This window comes from Balaenoptera ricei, chromosome 14, assembly GCF_028023285.1.
Source record: "Balaenoptera ricei isolate mBalRic1 chromosome 14, mBalRic1.hap2, whole genome shotgun sequence".
Lineage (NCBI taxonomy): Eukaryota > Metazoa > Chordata > Mammalia > Artiodactyla > Balaenopteridae > Balaenoptera > Balaenoptera ricei.
This window is the reverse complement of record NC_082652.1, coordinates 88,928,102-88,941,991: the sequence shown is the minus strand read 5'-3', so window position 1 is coordinate 88,941,991 and position 13,890 is coordinate 88,928,102. Positions and strand designations below refer to the sequence as shown.

Genomic DNA, 13,890 nt, shown 5'->3' with positions numbered 1-13,890 from the left:
GCTCGCCGCGCCCGCCGCCCGGCCCCGGCCCCGGCCCCGGCTCGGGACGCCCCAGGGCTCGCCCGCGCGCCGACTGCCCGCGCGCCCTCCTGACGGCGGCGGCGGCGGCGGCGGTGATGCAAAGGAGGAGGAGGGCGCTGCCGCCGGCGGCGCTGCTGGTGGCGCCCGGCGCCCGGGTGTGAGGCGCGCGTCACGGCGAGGATGCTGCTGGCCTCGCGGCGCTGAGAGGGCGAGCGCGAGCCCGGGGCGGAGGACGCACGGGTCCGGATCTTGCTGCCGTGTGGGCTCCGATCTCCTCCTTTCCTCTCTCTCTCCCCCCCCACCCCCCTTCATTTGCTCTTGGTTTGCATCTCCAAAACCCCTCTCGACTCCGTCCTCTCCCCGACCGCTGGAAGTCTCCCTGTCTCTAAATGGAATTAGTGGAGATCGGAGCCTCGGGTGTAACGAACAGACATGATCTATGGACGCAGTTTGTTTCACAGTGAGTACCTTTCCCGCCGCGCCGGGGCTCTCCGGGTGCCGTCCTCCCCGCCTGCCCTCCCTCGTGGCCGAACGCGCAGGGAAAGCCTGACCGCCGCCGCGCTCCCGCCGGACCGCGCAGGCCCGGCGAGTCTGGGGCAGATGTAAACTTTCTGTATCGCAGCATCATAGAACCGGCGTGCGGGCTGCGCAAGGCGGTGGTCACCGGATCGCAGAACCTGCCGCGGAAAACAGCCTTTCCGTGGGCAGGAACATCCCGGGGCAGAGCATGGCGAGTAGTTCGGGGGTGGGCACGTGCGCAAGAGCGAGGTGGCCGGTGGAAAGAGGGAGAGAGCTGGCCTGATAGTTCCCTTCGGGGGCTTCTGGAGCTCGGCCGGCCCGCCTGCCCACCACCCCCGTGGGTAGTTTGTGGTTCACCTGAACGCAGCCCCCGAGGGGAGGGCGAGGGCCAACCTCAACTCTTCCGGAGAGTAGACAGCCCTGTAGTGTTGCTTCACGAGTGTGTGGTGCGCGTGCAATTGGGGCGGGGGGGGGGATTGGAGGAAAATAGTGTCAGAAGTCATCGAGTAAACGGCAGTGTAAGAAAATATATGGTGGAAATCTCACAGTATAAAGCAAGGATCAGGGTGGCTATGCTACGCAGTGAAAGGACCGGCCTTGCCGCTGTGTTAATCACAGCACACGCTCCACAATGTGATGCCAGCAGAAGAGGAAAAGCAGAGTGAAAACACCCAAACTCCAGCTTGATACTGATGGCTGTACACCCGGGTGTGTGCGCGTGCGTGTGTGTAGGTGTAGAAACACGGCAAGTTAAAGTAAGACTTGTTTTTTTCCTACCTGAACACAGACAACAGCAACGACTGATATTTTAATCTAAAAGCAGAGAGCCAGGCTAGAGTACAAAGTACAATAATTGACATCATTTCTCAAATACTAATCGCAAGGCCCACATACTTTTCCTGGAATAATCTTTCAGCATAAATTTGTAAGATCCTATAGTGAGCTTTAGTTAAGGAAAGCATTGTGAATTATACCCTCCCTTTTCCAAATGCGTTTTTAAGTGGACTTATGATTATACACCTAATGGAACTTAGAGCTTTTAGGTAATCGAGCAACAAAGTCAATAATAAAAACAGAAATAGAGAATGAAAAATCAGAAATTATGAAGACTAGATGACTTTAATACTTTTCTCAGTTTTAGGCTTTGTAAAAATATTAAGTAAATCAAGGATATGGAAGTAAAACAGAAGGGCAAGTTTCAGTGGTCTTCGTAGATTTACTGTTAAGTTACAGATCAGAGGCTCTTTCTGATACTGGAAAAACTGACTCAATAAAATAGAAATAACCTTTCTCAAAATTATAAAATATTTCTGGATAATACTGAATATTAAATCAAAGTTAAGGCTAGGAGAGATTAATTTCAGAGCTTAGAAAATGCTGAGGACTGGGGTTACTTGGTAGTTCATCATTTTATAAGAAACATTTTTAATTATGCTACTTAATGCCTTCAATCCACATTAGTCTGTTTTTCTTCTGTTCCCCTCCCCGACCTGCCATAAGATTTTGCCTAAGTATTTATTTTCTAAAACACAATAACATGGTTGATGAAAATACAACTTTTCCTTTTCACCCTTTTACCTGCTGTCCCTCTGTATTCCTTTAGAGATGCTAGCAAGGTCATTCACAAAGAGGAGCTCAGACGTACTCCTGAAATCCTGCTGTAATGGGACATTAGTAGGTGACAATATTGACTCTTTAGTCTTGAAGTCTGCATTTGCTTTAGGAGTTTGGGTCTCAGCCATTCCTAACTGGCATTACGTCCTGAGGAGATTCCTAAGTTGTCCTCATTTGTACATTTTATCAGTACAAATTTGTACATTTTATCAGTTTATGCAAGTTCTGAGTCTACTCGGAACAGTTAAAAGTAATAAAGTAATCTTCTTTGATATCATTTTATCTTTAAGTTGTTATGTTGTTATAGCATTTGATCATTTCGGTGTACACTAAGCTTTCTAATTTTTCTTTTTTTGTTTCAGTTGTAGCAAGTTTAATCATCCTCCATTTGTCTGGGGCAACCAAGAAAGGAACAGGTGTGTTTCTTTGGAAAAATGCAAGTGGAAGACCTCCAGTCACTTGCATTGTCCTATTTTCCCCACATTCTTAATATTCCAGAATATCTGAGCATTTTATAGTGTGTATAATTGATTGGTTTTGACTAAGACACCATTTAGAAGTTAATTTACTAATGGATATTGTAAGAATGTCCTCTCTATTTTTAGTTTTATAAAAAATTGGATAATGGCTTTAAAAAAATTATTTTTTTCCAGAAAAGCAAACCACCTCAGAAACGCAGAAGTCTGTGCAGTGTGGAAGTTGGACAAAACATGCAGACGGAGGTGTCTTCACCTCTCCGAACTATCCCAGCAAGTACCCCCCTGACCGGGAGTGCATCTACATCATAGAAGGTGAGGAAGCCAGTGCCAGAGCTGGAGAAAACATTCAGCCAAGTCTGGCCACCTCTAAGCTTTGGATGGACAATATGCATATAGACATTACAAAAATTGGTTTTGGAGACCGTACACATAAATATCTCTGAGTGAATCAAATAGCTGTAAAATCTGGAGTCCAACTAATTATTGAAGTTATTAGTAATGGTTTATAAACAGGTAAATTCTGGGAAATAAAAAGAAATCAACAACAGTTTATTTCACCGGTCATGTAATTGATTTGGAATTCTAAATTAATGGAATGGACGCATGGTTAGCATAATAGTACCTAATGTGTCACAGTTTTGGCTACTGGTATTTTTTGGGCTTAATAATTAGTAGTAATAACCTATACATTTGTTATTTTTCTCTTAAATAATATGAAGCACAAAAAACATATTCTTGTCGGAAGTACATCTATGATCATATTTTCCGAACGTCAATCTGAATAGCACTTGCCTTAGTTTGTGCTCACAAGTGATATTTTCATACTTTCATGCCAAAGTCAGGATTCCAAATGATGATGCTTCTTTTCATCATTTTTTCCGCAGCTTGAAGGATAAAAAGTGCTGGAAAAGGGATTCAGTTCTCTTTGAACATTTTCCATTTCCATTACCCTTGTAGACACCTCTCTATTAAGGATGATACCGATACATGAACATTTCATCTAGTGCTAGAAGTTTTCAATATTATGTGTTAGTACTTAATAGCCCAAAACTTTCAACCTCCCCAACCCCTGTGATCCCCCAACACACACACACACACACACACACACACACACACACACACAGCTACCTTAACAAAGACGGTATTTATGCTCACTGTTTACTTATAAGCAAGGGACATGTTAATTTGATAGATCTTTCAAATTAAAAGATGTTCTGGTTAACTGATTTCAAGAATTTCATTTAGAAATGATTCTTTTTGTAATTTCTGGACCAAGATCTTTCGTCTCTTCTTGTCGTGCTTCAAGTTGAACTTTTAGCAAAGATACACCATATTACAAGAAGAAGAGAAAGGAATAAGCTCTGATAATAAAAGCATAAAGCTGAGAAACTGAGCTCTGGCAGTTTTTCTTCCCCTTATGATCGATAGAAAAGGAGACTGAAATGTGGAAATTCTGGGTTAAAATTAGCTGTTCTTTCTATCAAGTTAATATTACATATCTGTTATATGTAGTAATACATATACTGTATAATTGTATCGTGTAGTACTAGTTTAAGATCCTTGGCTGATTGAATTTGAGGATGTGAAAACCCACAGATACAAATACAGAGGGCCAAGTAAGGGACTTGAGACTTGAGTATCCTTGGATTTTGGTGTCCAAGGAGGGTCCTGGAACCATCCTCCTCCCCTCTCCCCTGCTGCCTGCAGATACCTAGGGACGACTTGTGTATATATACATATATATATACATAAATATTTAATCGTAGAAATTTGGTATTTTTGTTGTCCCTACTGTACATATAAGGAAACTGAGGCACAGAAGGGTTAAATATCTTGCTTAACTTCATATAACATAATTTGTGTTTTGAAGCAACAGTATTTCAAAACTACAAATTATTAAAAAGAATAACATCAACTAATTCTCCTGTAATTCAGAAGAAAATCTTTGCATGTTAATTGTGCTTTCATGTTTATTCTTATTGATCATTTAAATGCATTGCTAACATTTGATTCTAATGTCATGCACATATTTGCATTCATTCGTAGTCATGTCAAGGACAAAACTTAAAGTTGGGAAATAAATAGAACCTCCTGTCACTGTTAATCATACTTCTATGCCCATCTTGAAATACTTCATACTTGTCTTTTTTTCCATTCATACATTCATTTAGCAAATATTTACTGAACCACTCTTGTTTAGAGAGTATTGAACAAAATAGACATGGTACTTGCCTTATGGAACTTACAATGTGGTCTGGGGGCTGTGCTTTTTTCAGTAAGCAATCTAAAGTGGCCCCGAGATGAGCAGTTTTGGAATAAGGAGAAAGACAAGAAGTCTATAAGGAGGAAGAGATGCTTACACTCAGTTATAAAGAACATTCAGGAGATAATCGTCCTCTGTGTAGAATAGCATGTGCAGAGGTTCAGAGACGCGGCGAGGTTGGTTACACACGTGTAGTATCATAGGGTGTCTGCAGAGGGTGAGGAGAGCAGCGAGAGAGGAGTCTGAAGGGCAGGTGGCCTCAGATAAAGGAGAGCTTGGCATCCATCTGCCACCCAGGCAAGTTTGGACTTTATGTTATAGACAAGCGAGTGCCACTGAAATAACTTGAGAAAAATAATAAGGTGAGATTTTGATGAAGAAACTGGAGGAAGAGAACATAAGCTGAAACTATTGTGAAAGACGGAGTAAACCATAGGAAAAGCCTGAACTACAGAAGTGACATTGATGGTGGAGTCGAGGGAACAAACGAGAGGTGTTTGGGAAACCGAGCCTTGAGTGACTAGATGTAGGGATGAGAGAATAGGCAATCTCAGGACTGTTCTAAAGTTTTGGCTTGGTGATGTGTTACATGGAATTGCCATGTCAGTTAAGGAATAGAGGCGGAGAAAGGGGGGGGATAAAGGAAAAATAATGTGTTCCATTTGGTGTTTATGGAGATGTCTCATGAAGAGATTGGATGTGTGATCTTTAGTTCAGTGGATAGTTCTGGGATAAAAATATATATTTATAGGTGATTGCTGTTGAGGCTGCTAGTATGAATTAAATTACACAAAAGGTATTTGGAGCACTTTAACTCTTTTGGAAAATACAGATACTTGGGTCTGCCTCCAGGAATTCTGATTTAATTGGGCTTAGATGGAGCTGCAGATATCATTATATTATAATCTCTTTCCATTGAAATGCTAGTGGCATCCAGAGCCCTGGTCTAGAAAGAGAGGAAAGAAGACATAGAATAGGTTTCTGGAAAATAACATGTAAGGGAGGGCAGAGTAAGGAGAAAGTGAACACGTACTGTGAAGGAAAAGCCAGAGAATATCAGGATCGTATTTTATTTTGTAAGTCTCTAATTTTCACGTAATCATGTATCTCAACTGTATATACATTTTGATACCCATGCATGCAAGGCTTTAGTTTTAAAGCCATTCAAGGGTGATATTCAATATATATTTAAGAACTGGTGTGGAGGGGACAGTAGTCATTCAGAATGATTGCTGACCACGTGGGAAGCAGGCCCTGCCGAGCCAGGACTTAACTTTCAAGTTTCTGGAGGGGATTGGTCTTTAAAGAGGATCAAGTGGCTGGAAAGCAACTGAAGAACTCAAGACAGCAGTTTACTAACTAGGATAAACGTGTGGATATTTCAACAACTGTAATGGCTATTCTGGGGGTACTCTGGCTGAATATCAGCCTGGAATGCCAGAATTTTGAACAGTTTTGGCCATGACAAGGGAAGAATGGAAGGGCACTAGCAAATGCATCCGTGTGGAGGTTTATGGAGCTGCTCACCCTATCGGGCTCTTCCATGATTATTTAAAGAGCTATAAACACATTTACGAAGATAAGTTCATTTATAATTCACCCAACAAAGATTTTTTTTTTTGAGAAATTCTCAATGACAAGTATTGTGCTTGAACGCTGAAAAAAGAAGGTGAATAGATATGGGTTTCGTCTTTAGTAAGGAGATGTAGAGAGGAGATTTTTTTTTTTAAGCAAGATTTTCCCACATAAACAGGAGTTGGCTTGGAGGTATATACGTACTCAAGAAAGTGGGAAAACACACGAAAGCCTAAAAGAGCATGGTGTCCTAGAAAACATGATATGCCTGGAGTGGCTTGAACTTTGGCTGTATGTGAGGTGAAAAGACCCTGGCAGGGTGAGTTGTTGGATACTTGTAAGAAACCTATATGTCAAGTGAATTGATCATTTTCCTATAGTTGATAGAGAGTTGCTGAATAAGTTTAAACCTGAGAATGACATGATAATATTTGTGTTCTAGGAAAATTACTCTTAATATCCCTCCACACACACTTCAATCTAATCAAGACATCTAATTGGGACTATTTGAATGGTTTAACTCCATGCTGAACAGTTCTCAAGTTTCTGACCTTAAAACTGGATTCTCCTGAAGATGTGGGAAAAGGGACAGAGAGATGCCTCTCTACTTTTTAAACCTGAGTCAGCAGGCTTTCACAAAACTACTGTGATTTGTTCATTCTGTGTTAGATATTGAAGTGGTCATTTTATATCAGATAATATTATGTGCAACGTCATCAGTTTTAAGAATCATCCCTTAGACATTATTATGGAAATATTATCTCTTAGGATGCTAGGAATAACAAACTTGCTTAGCGTTTCTATGCATATCACAATCAAAATTTGATAGGAGTTATACAGATAAAATCTGAAGTAGAATCAGAGAAGCCAAACTACGGATTTAAAAAGGACCTTCTAGACATAATCTTTCGTTTGTTTTTTTTTTTTCAGCTGCCCCAAGACAGTGCATTGAACTTTATTTTGATGAAAAGTACTCTATTGAACCTTCTTGGGAGTGCAAATTTGATCATATTGAAGTTCGAGATGGACCTTTTGGATTTTCTCCAATAATTGGGCGTTTTTGTGGACAACAAAATCCACCTGTAATAAAATCCAGTGGAAGATTTCTATGGATTAAATTTTTTGCTGATGGAGAGCTGGAATCTATGGGATTTTCAGCTCGATACAATTTCACACCTGGTAAGTGAGGACTTGTTTTTTTCCCTATATCTTTTTCTTCCTTGGTTTTCTATCTTCATACTATAAGAACTTTTGTAAGACAACTTTATTATTTCCAAAGAGCTTCCCGGTTCTATTTAAAACCGAACCTACAATACTTTCTCTTTTCATTTCATAATTTCTGAAAGGAAAATAATTTTTCTTTAAAATTTAGCCTACACTAGAGGTACAGCGTAGTGACTCAGGGGTCTACATGGTCATCAGCAACACAGTTAATTAGTTGGACTTCCATTATGCTGAAACGTGTAATTTGAGAGGCCATCTGTAATAGAGAAACTAATTATGCATTGAATCCCAATAAACTTGAAAAGGCAATTGCAATACTGTAAAATGTATCCATCAAAATGATCTTTGGAGAACTCGAATAAAAAATTCATTTGTTCTGAAAATTACAATTTTTTTCTTTTTTTTAAAAATAATAATTTTTAAAGCAAATGGGTCTTAGTATAAAGCAGTCAGTCTAATCTCTTTTTAGAAATGCAAATTCCTAAGAGTTGTGATAAAAGGAAAAGTGAGTCCCATAGCAGCCAAATACCCATTTGCAAGGTCTGGCACCCATTAGCTGTTATTATATAATTATCTATTCTATGTCAATTTTCCTTTTAACCTGTTAATATTAAAAAGGGTCTGTGATGTTGACTGGCTCACTTTATGATGAGTTATCATTTAATACAATAAAAATTGGTTATATTTTTAAACTGTCAGAACTTCAGGCTGAAGCAATTTGAGATTTGATGAAGTCACTTTTTTTAATGGAAAAACGACTCAACTTACATAAAGGACATTATTTATTTATAATTACATTTTTTTTTAAGTTTGTACATATTGTTTTACTCAGGTTATAAAAGACAATAAATTAAATTGGAATATATGTAAAATTTGTTCAAGTTTCCATTCCGTGTTACAGAGGTAACATCAGAGCAGGGTTACGATGCTCAGTTCAAGCACTAACATTTTTGAAATAATTAATATAAGGTTAATGATAACTTTTATTATGATATTATGGTTTAATAATATAATACTTAAAATAAGTAAGATGTTAACCCTACCGTATGCCTTAGCCTTAAACATTAGGAATATTTTTATAATATTTCTAAGAGATTGTGGTTTTTATTATGCTTTGCTAATATTGGATTGTTCACAGAAGTCATGGGTATTTCACATGTGGCAATCAAGCTAATTTGATGTGTTCCGGAAAGGTGTAAACACTGAGATTACTTTATTAGTGCTAGAGTTTTCAATGGAAATATATATATATATTTTTTCTTAACTGCTTATTTTGAGTATAGCTAAGACCTAAAAATAATGGCACATGGTATGATCTAGGCTTTTGTAAGTTATATTTTCACCTTGAGATTGGTGATCATGGGAACAGTGTGAGGATCTAAAACTGTAGTTTCATTAGAAATGTAGGGTCAACTAACATACTTTATCAACTTAAGCAATTCTATCCACGTTTCTAGCTCTACTTGAGATACGTAAATGGTGGCATTCAATCTGATATCCTAGGTTTTCCAAAGCTTCTTTGTTCCCGAGCATTGTCCTTTGTGCCTTGTTTCTTTAGACCCACCTTGCTTCATCTGTAGAAGGAGAAGATTTTATTACCAGGAACATCTGTATCGGAAGGGAATGTGAGGAGATGATTCCATGTAATTAAGAATGAGTTAAGGATAGAGTGAGGCTTCTGCTGTCACTCAGATAAGCTTGAGTGAAGTGTGCCGGGAAACCTACACTTGGCATCTGAGGGGAAAGTAGGACCCTGAAAAGGAGTTGTGTAAAACTTCCATGACTGCACAAGTTGACACGCTATGGCCCAAGGACATTGCCTGAGTGGCGCAGTAATCTACAACTCATTCCATAAAGAGGCAATATTGAGGAAGCCACTTAGTTAATGTAGGAGGAAGGGGGTAGGGATCAGTGATCATTTAGACAGCATTTAGGGAATAAGGAGTCAGGCAGGCTTTAGTTTAACTTGGGCTTCATTTTTACTTGGTGGTATGCTTCAAGCGGTGACCTGTGGGAATTGAGAGAGTTCCTCAAGTCAACTTAATCATTTACGTGATAAAGCATTGCTGGAATCTCGAGGGCCCCAGAGTGGGATGCACATTGGAGGAGAGATCTTCCCACCAAGTCACCCCGAGAACTGGACTCCAGCACAGCCGTGAGGAACACTGGTTTTGGAAGCAGATTGGGCTTCCAATTCTAGCTTTCTTATTTCTTGCTTGCTGTAAACTCTGGACATGATCCTTCATGTTCTATTCCATCAATATTTTTATTTTTAAAGTAGGAATAATATTGATTACTCACAAGATTGTTTGAAGACTGTTTGATTATCGACCAATGCATATTTATGGATTTTTTCACTTCCTATAAGATCTCAACTGTTGAGCGCTATTATTGTATTAATTTGATCACGTGTTCCTTAAAAGTAAAGGAGGCTTGGCATAGTTTATTGGGAGAGCAAGTGACCCAGATTTTTTAAATTACAACCTCTCTTTCCCTGATTTTTTGGGATGGATATGCAAAACTAATACCTACACGATGTCACTTTTCCTTATTAGGTTTAAGTGGGCCTAAGTCTCTACATGAGGGTTATAGTTATTTCTGATAGCAGTCATAAAATATGTTAGGGCAGAAATAGCAGTAGGAAGGCTAAGTGGTCTTTATTATTTTTGAGAATTTACCATAATCTGGGATCTGGATCTTAATTTACAGTCCCAGAAACTTGTTGTCAGCACAGTGAGAATGTACCCACTCTTAGGAATGAATCACATTAACCAAGCTAAATATACATATATACATACATGCGAATGTACACAAATATATATATATATGCATACATATGAATATGCATATATACATGTACACATACATATATGTACACACATATAAACATACATACATTTTTAGTAAGAATTCTTAGAATCACACAGCTCAGTGTTTCTTGTAAGCGACCATACACGGGCATCCAGATTATAATCAGAACATTGTACAGTGAGTGTGAAATCCAAATATTGAAGCATGTTTAACAGCATCCAGCGAAGGTACATGATGCTTCATCTTTATAACATGGCTCATTTTTCCCAATGATGCTCTAGGTCCCAAATTGCCATGGGTCAGTACCCAAGTCCAGTCTTCATCTTCGGCCTTGCCTGACCGGGACACTGATTTGTGTCAACTCTTATCTCCAAACTTGTTTCTATCTCTTAATATCTGAATGTCTTTGACTTCCTTTCCTAGTCAACTTTAAAACATAGCCTTTTAATCCCTAGCTCCTGTGTTCCTAGGAGCTACTTCTGAACTGGTGGTCGATGAGAACTAGCCAACTGGAGGTCATGTGTGGACTTGGAGGGCAGGAAGGCAGAGCCAGAGACGATGCCACAGATGCACACTTAAAGGGGTTTTCCATCTTCTGACACATTTTGATGACTCCGCAGTTTTTATGTTACGGATGCGGTTGATGGTAGATACCGTGCCATTAGCTGGGTCCACAGCGCAATGAGGAATCACCTAGGCGTGTAGTCTAGAATGCACAAGAAGGATTGTGAGACAGAGCAACAGTCAGAGAGGTCAGCCTGTGAAACCCCCAGGGCCTGCAGGAATGAAGGACAGTGTGAGGTTCGAAAAAGGGCCAAGGAACCCAGAGCCCCGGTGGGAGCCTCCGGGTGATGCCTGTTGGGAAACCCTCTCTTATTCCCGTGCAAGCACAGGTGTGTTGTGAGGTCTCCTCAACATACGCTCTCCTACTTCCGCGAAGAGAAATCTCAGAATCACTGACAATCTTAAAAGTTACATGATGGAAAATTTGATAAGCCACAGATAATTTAACGAGAAAACATATAGAAGTGTTCATTGCAATAGACTGATACTGTTTTCTCATCTTAATAATGTTTTCCTTAAAAACAGTTAAACCAAATGTATTATAGAAAAATGAATCATGAGAAAATATTTTATAATGAAATTACCTTAATAATACTGGAATAACATTCACCAAACTCGTAACGATGATTACCTTAGATGATGGTGGAGTGGGGTGGATGAGAAGGAACTGAAGGGACCAAGAGAGAGCTACAGTGAACTTCTATCAGCATTATCAGTAATGCTTAAATTTTTGAAAAGGATACAACATGGTTTTTGTTACTACTAATGTAAATAAAATTATTTAAGATAAATCAAAAAAAGAGAACATACCATAGTTGGTAATTTTTAAATGAATTGTTATTAGAATTTAAAATGTATTTTTAAATGAATTTTTAAATTTGAATGGAAGTTTAGAAGAGGGAATACCATCTCTCCACAATCTACATTTTTTTTGTTGTTTTTTACTTATACTGAGAATGCCTTTTAAGTAGAGGTTAACTCTTCCCTCCATCCAGCTGCCCCCATGCCTCAATTTTCTTTGTTACTTGAAAATATGAACTAAGGAGGAAACCTGTAACTGTACTCGCTGTGTCCCCAGTCCAGAGGCGTTATCAAGGGCTTTATTAGATATTAAGAAAGAAGAACATCCAGGACGTTCTAGTCTTGGGGAAAGTAACCCTTTCAATCTCTGTAGGAACAAATATCTCTTGTTAGTCTTGTGCTTTCCTTCCTAATGGAGAGGTTTTCTCCTCTTTACAGACCTAGAATGTGATGATTTTGGAATCTTCCTCTTTTGATGTTATTTTTTCTGAACTAGTTTTATGAAACAAGGTTACACACACCCTACTGGAGAAATTTAATTTAAGGATTATGCCTCAAAGTACCAAATAGGTGAGGTCGAGTTAGGTATTGGCTTGGGAGTGAGTGGAGTTGTTAACTATGTTGAAATAATTAGGATACTTTGTACTCAGCACCTTTCATCTGAGCAGCCCAAAGTGTTTTAGGGACATTCTGCCCAGCTCCTAGCCTCCTCACAAACTCCACGCTGATTGACTTCAAAGGCAATGCAAAGGATACACTGCAGTACAGTGATTTAAATTGAGTGTTTTAGAAAGATTTCCATGCATAGTAAATGAAATACATTATTTAGGTAAAGTATGGCCATGGACTTGATGTTACTTTAATTATCTAATGCAGTGCTTTTCCTCTTTCTGTCTGAAATGTGAATGCATGTGTGAGTATTAACCATGTTGAAAATTCCTAAATTTTCTTGTCTAGAAAATCAGAGTTCAGATATATGCTTTGGTGAGAAAGAAAAGAAATATTTCACCTATCTATTGATATCATTTTTTCAACACCTAAACTTTAATTTGAATTTTGCACTAAAAGATGAAAGAAGTAAAAGAGGTTAATGTTAAATTAAGGATTTTATCTGATTACTTTATTTTTAACATAGAAATAAAAGGTTGAATACACTTCGGTCAGATAGTATCGTATTGTCTTTCTATTATATTTACACGGTAGACCCAAAATATTCTAAAGGCTGTCAAATGGAAAACGTATGAAACAAATTCACATTTCTCGTTGAGGCTTATTTTTCAAGAAATGAAATTAAAAACTTGAGAGTCACGGTAGGGACAAAATTATCAACGTGTAATAGTTACCAAAGATATTCGTGTAAGGGCAATTTCATCTATCCTTACTCTCTTCTGCCCAGCCTGTGACTTGGTTGATCTGATGTGTAGAAAAGAGGGCTCATGGGGAGAGCTGAGGAATAGAGAGAGAGGGAGGGAGGGAGGGAATGCTGTTTGGTCTAGGTGGGTGTTCAGGAGAGAAGCTGAGAGTGGGAGAGAAAATTTCCAGGATTAGCTCCCATCTGTACAGAGAATATTGAAAGCAGTAGCAAAGGAGAAGGAAGATTTTTAAAGAAGTTTCCTGTATGGAAAGAATGCCTTCCTTATCTTGTTGTTTCCTGGAAAGGTGGAGCAAAGTGTTTAGGTGTGTTTATATTTATTTAGTGGTTAATTGTTGGACTGCATGTTTTTGAATATGGTACATTTGAGACTGGACCACGTGGAGTCTCAGGTATATTTCCATTGTAGGTATGTATTTTCTTTTGATCTGAAAGAGACCTTGAAGTTCATCTCATTCAGCCTTTTTATTTTAAAGATAAAGGAACCAATGATCTAGAGAAAATGTGTTGCCCAGGTTCATGAGCTCTGTGTAGAAGTTAAGTTACTGCTTGTTTATCAGTTATATAACCACTGTGCTGATACACCTTCTACAAAGGGTAGAGATCATGACTTTAATTACATCACATATTGCAAGTACTTTCAGTTT

At 39.0% G+C, this 13,890-nt stretch overlaps 1 protein-coding gene across 1 annotated transcript in view; it reads left to right on the top strand.

Annotated features, from left to right (window-relative positions):
• The first annotated feature begins 453 nt into the window (after positions 1 to 453).
• NETO1 (neuropilin and tolloid like 1) overlaps positions 454 to 13,890 on the top strand; it is an 89,711-nt gene continuing 76,274 nt past the window's right edge. The window contains exons 1-4 of the mRNA XM_059894314.1: positions 454 to 481; positions 2,517 to 2,570; positions 2,808 to 2,945; positions 7,402 to 7,650. Coding sequence (XP_059750297.1) covers positions 454 to 481; positions 2,517 to 2,570; positions 2,808 to 2,945; positions 7,402 to 7,650 — 469 coding nt within the window. The remainder of the gene's footprint in view (positions 482 to 2,516; positions 2,571 to 2,807; positions 2,946 to 7,401; positions 7,651 to 13,890) is intronic.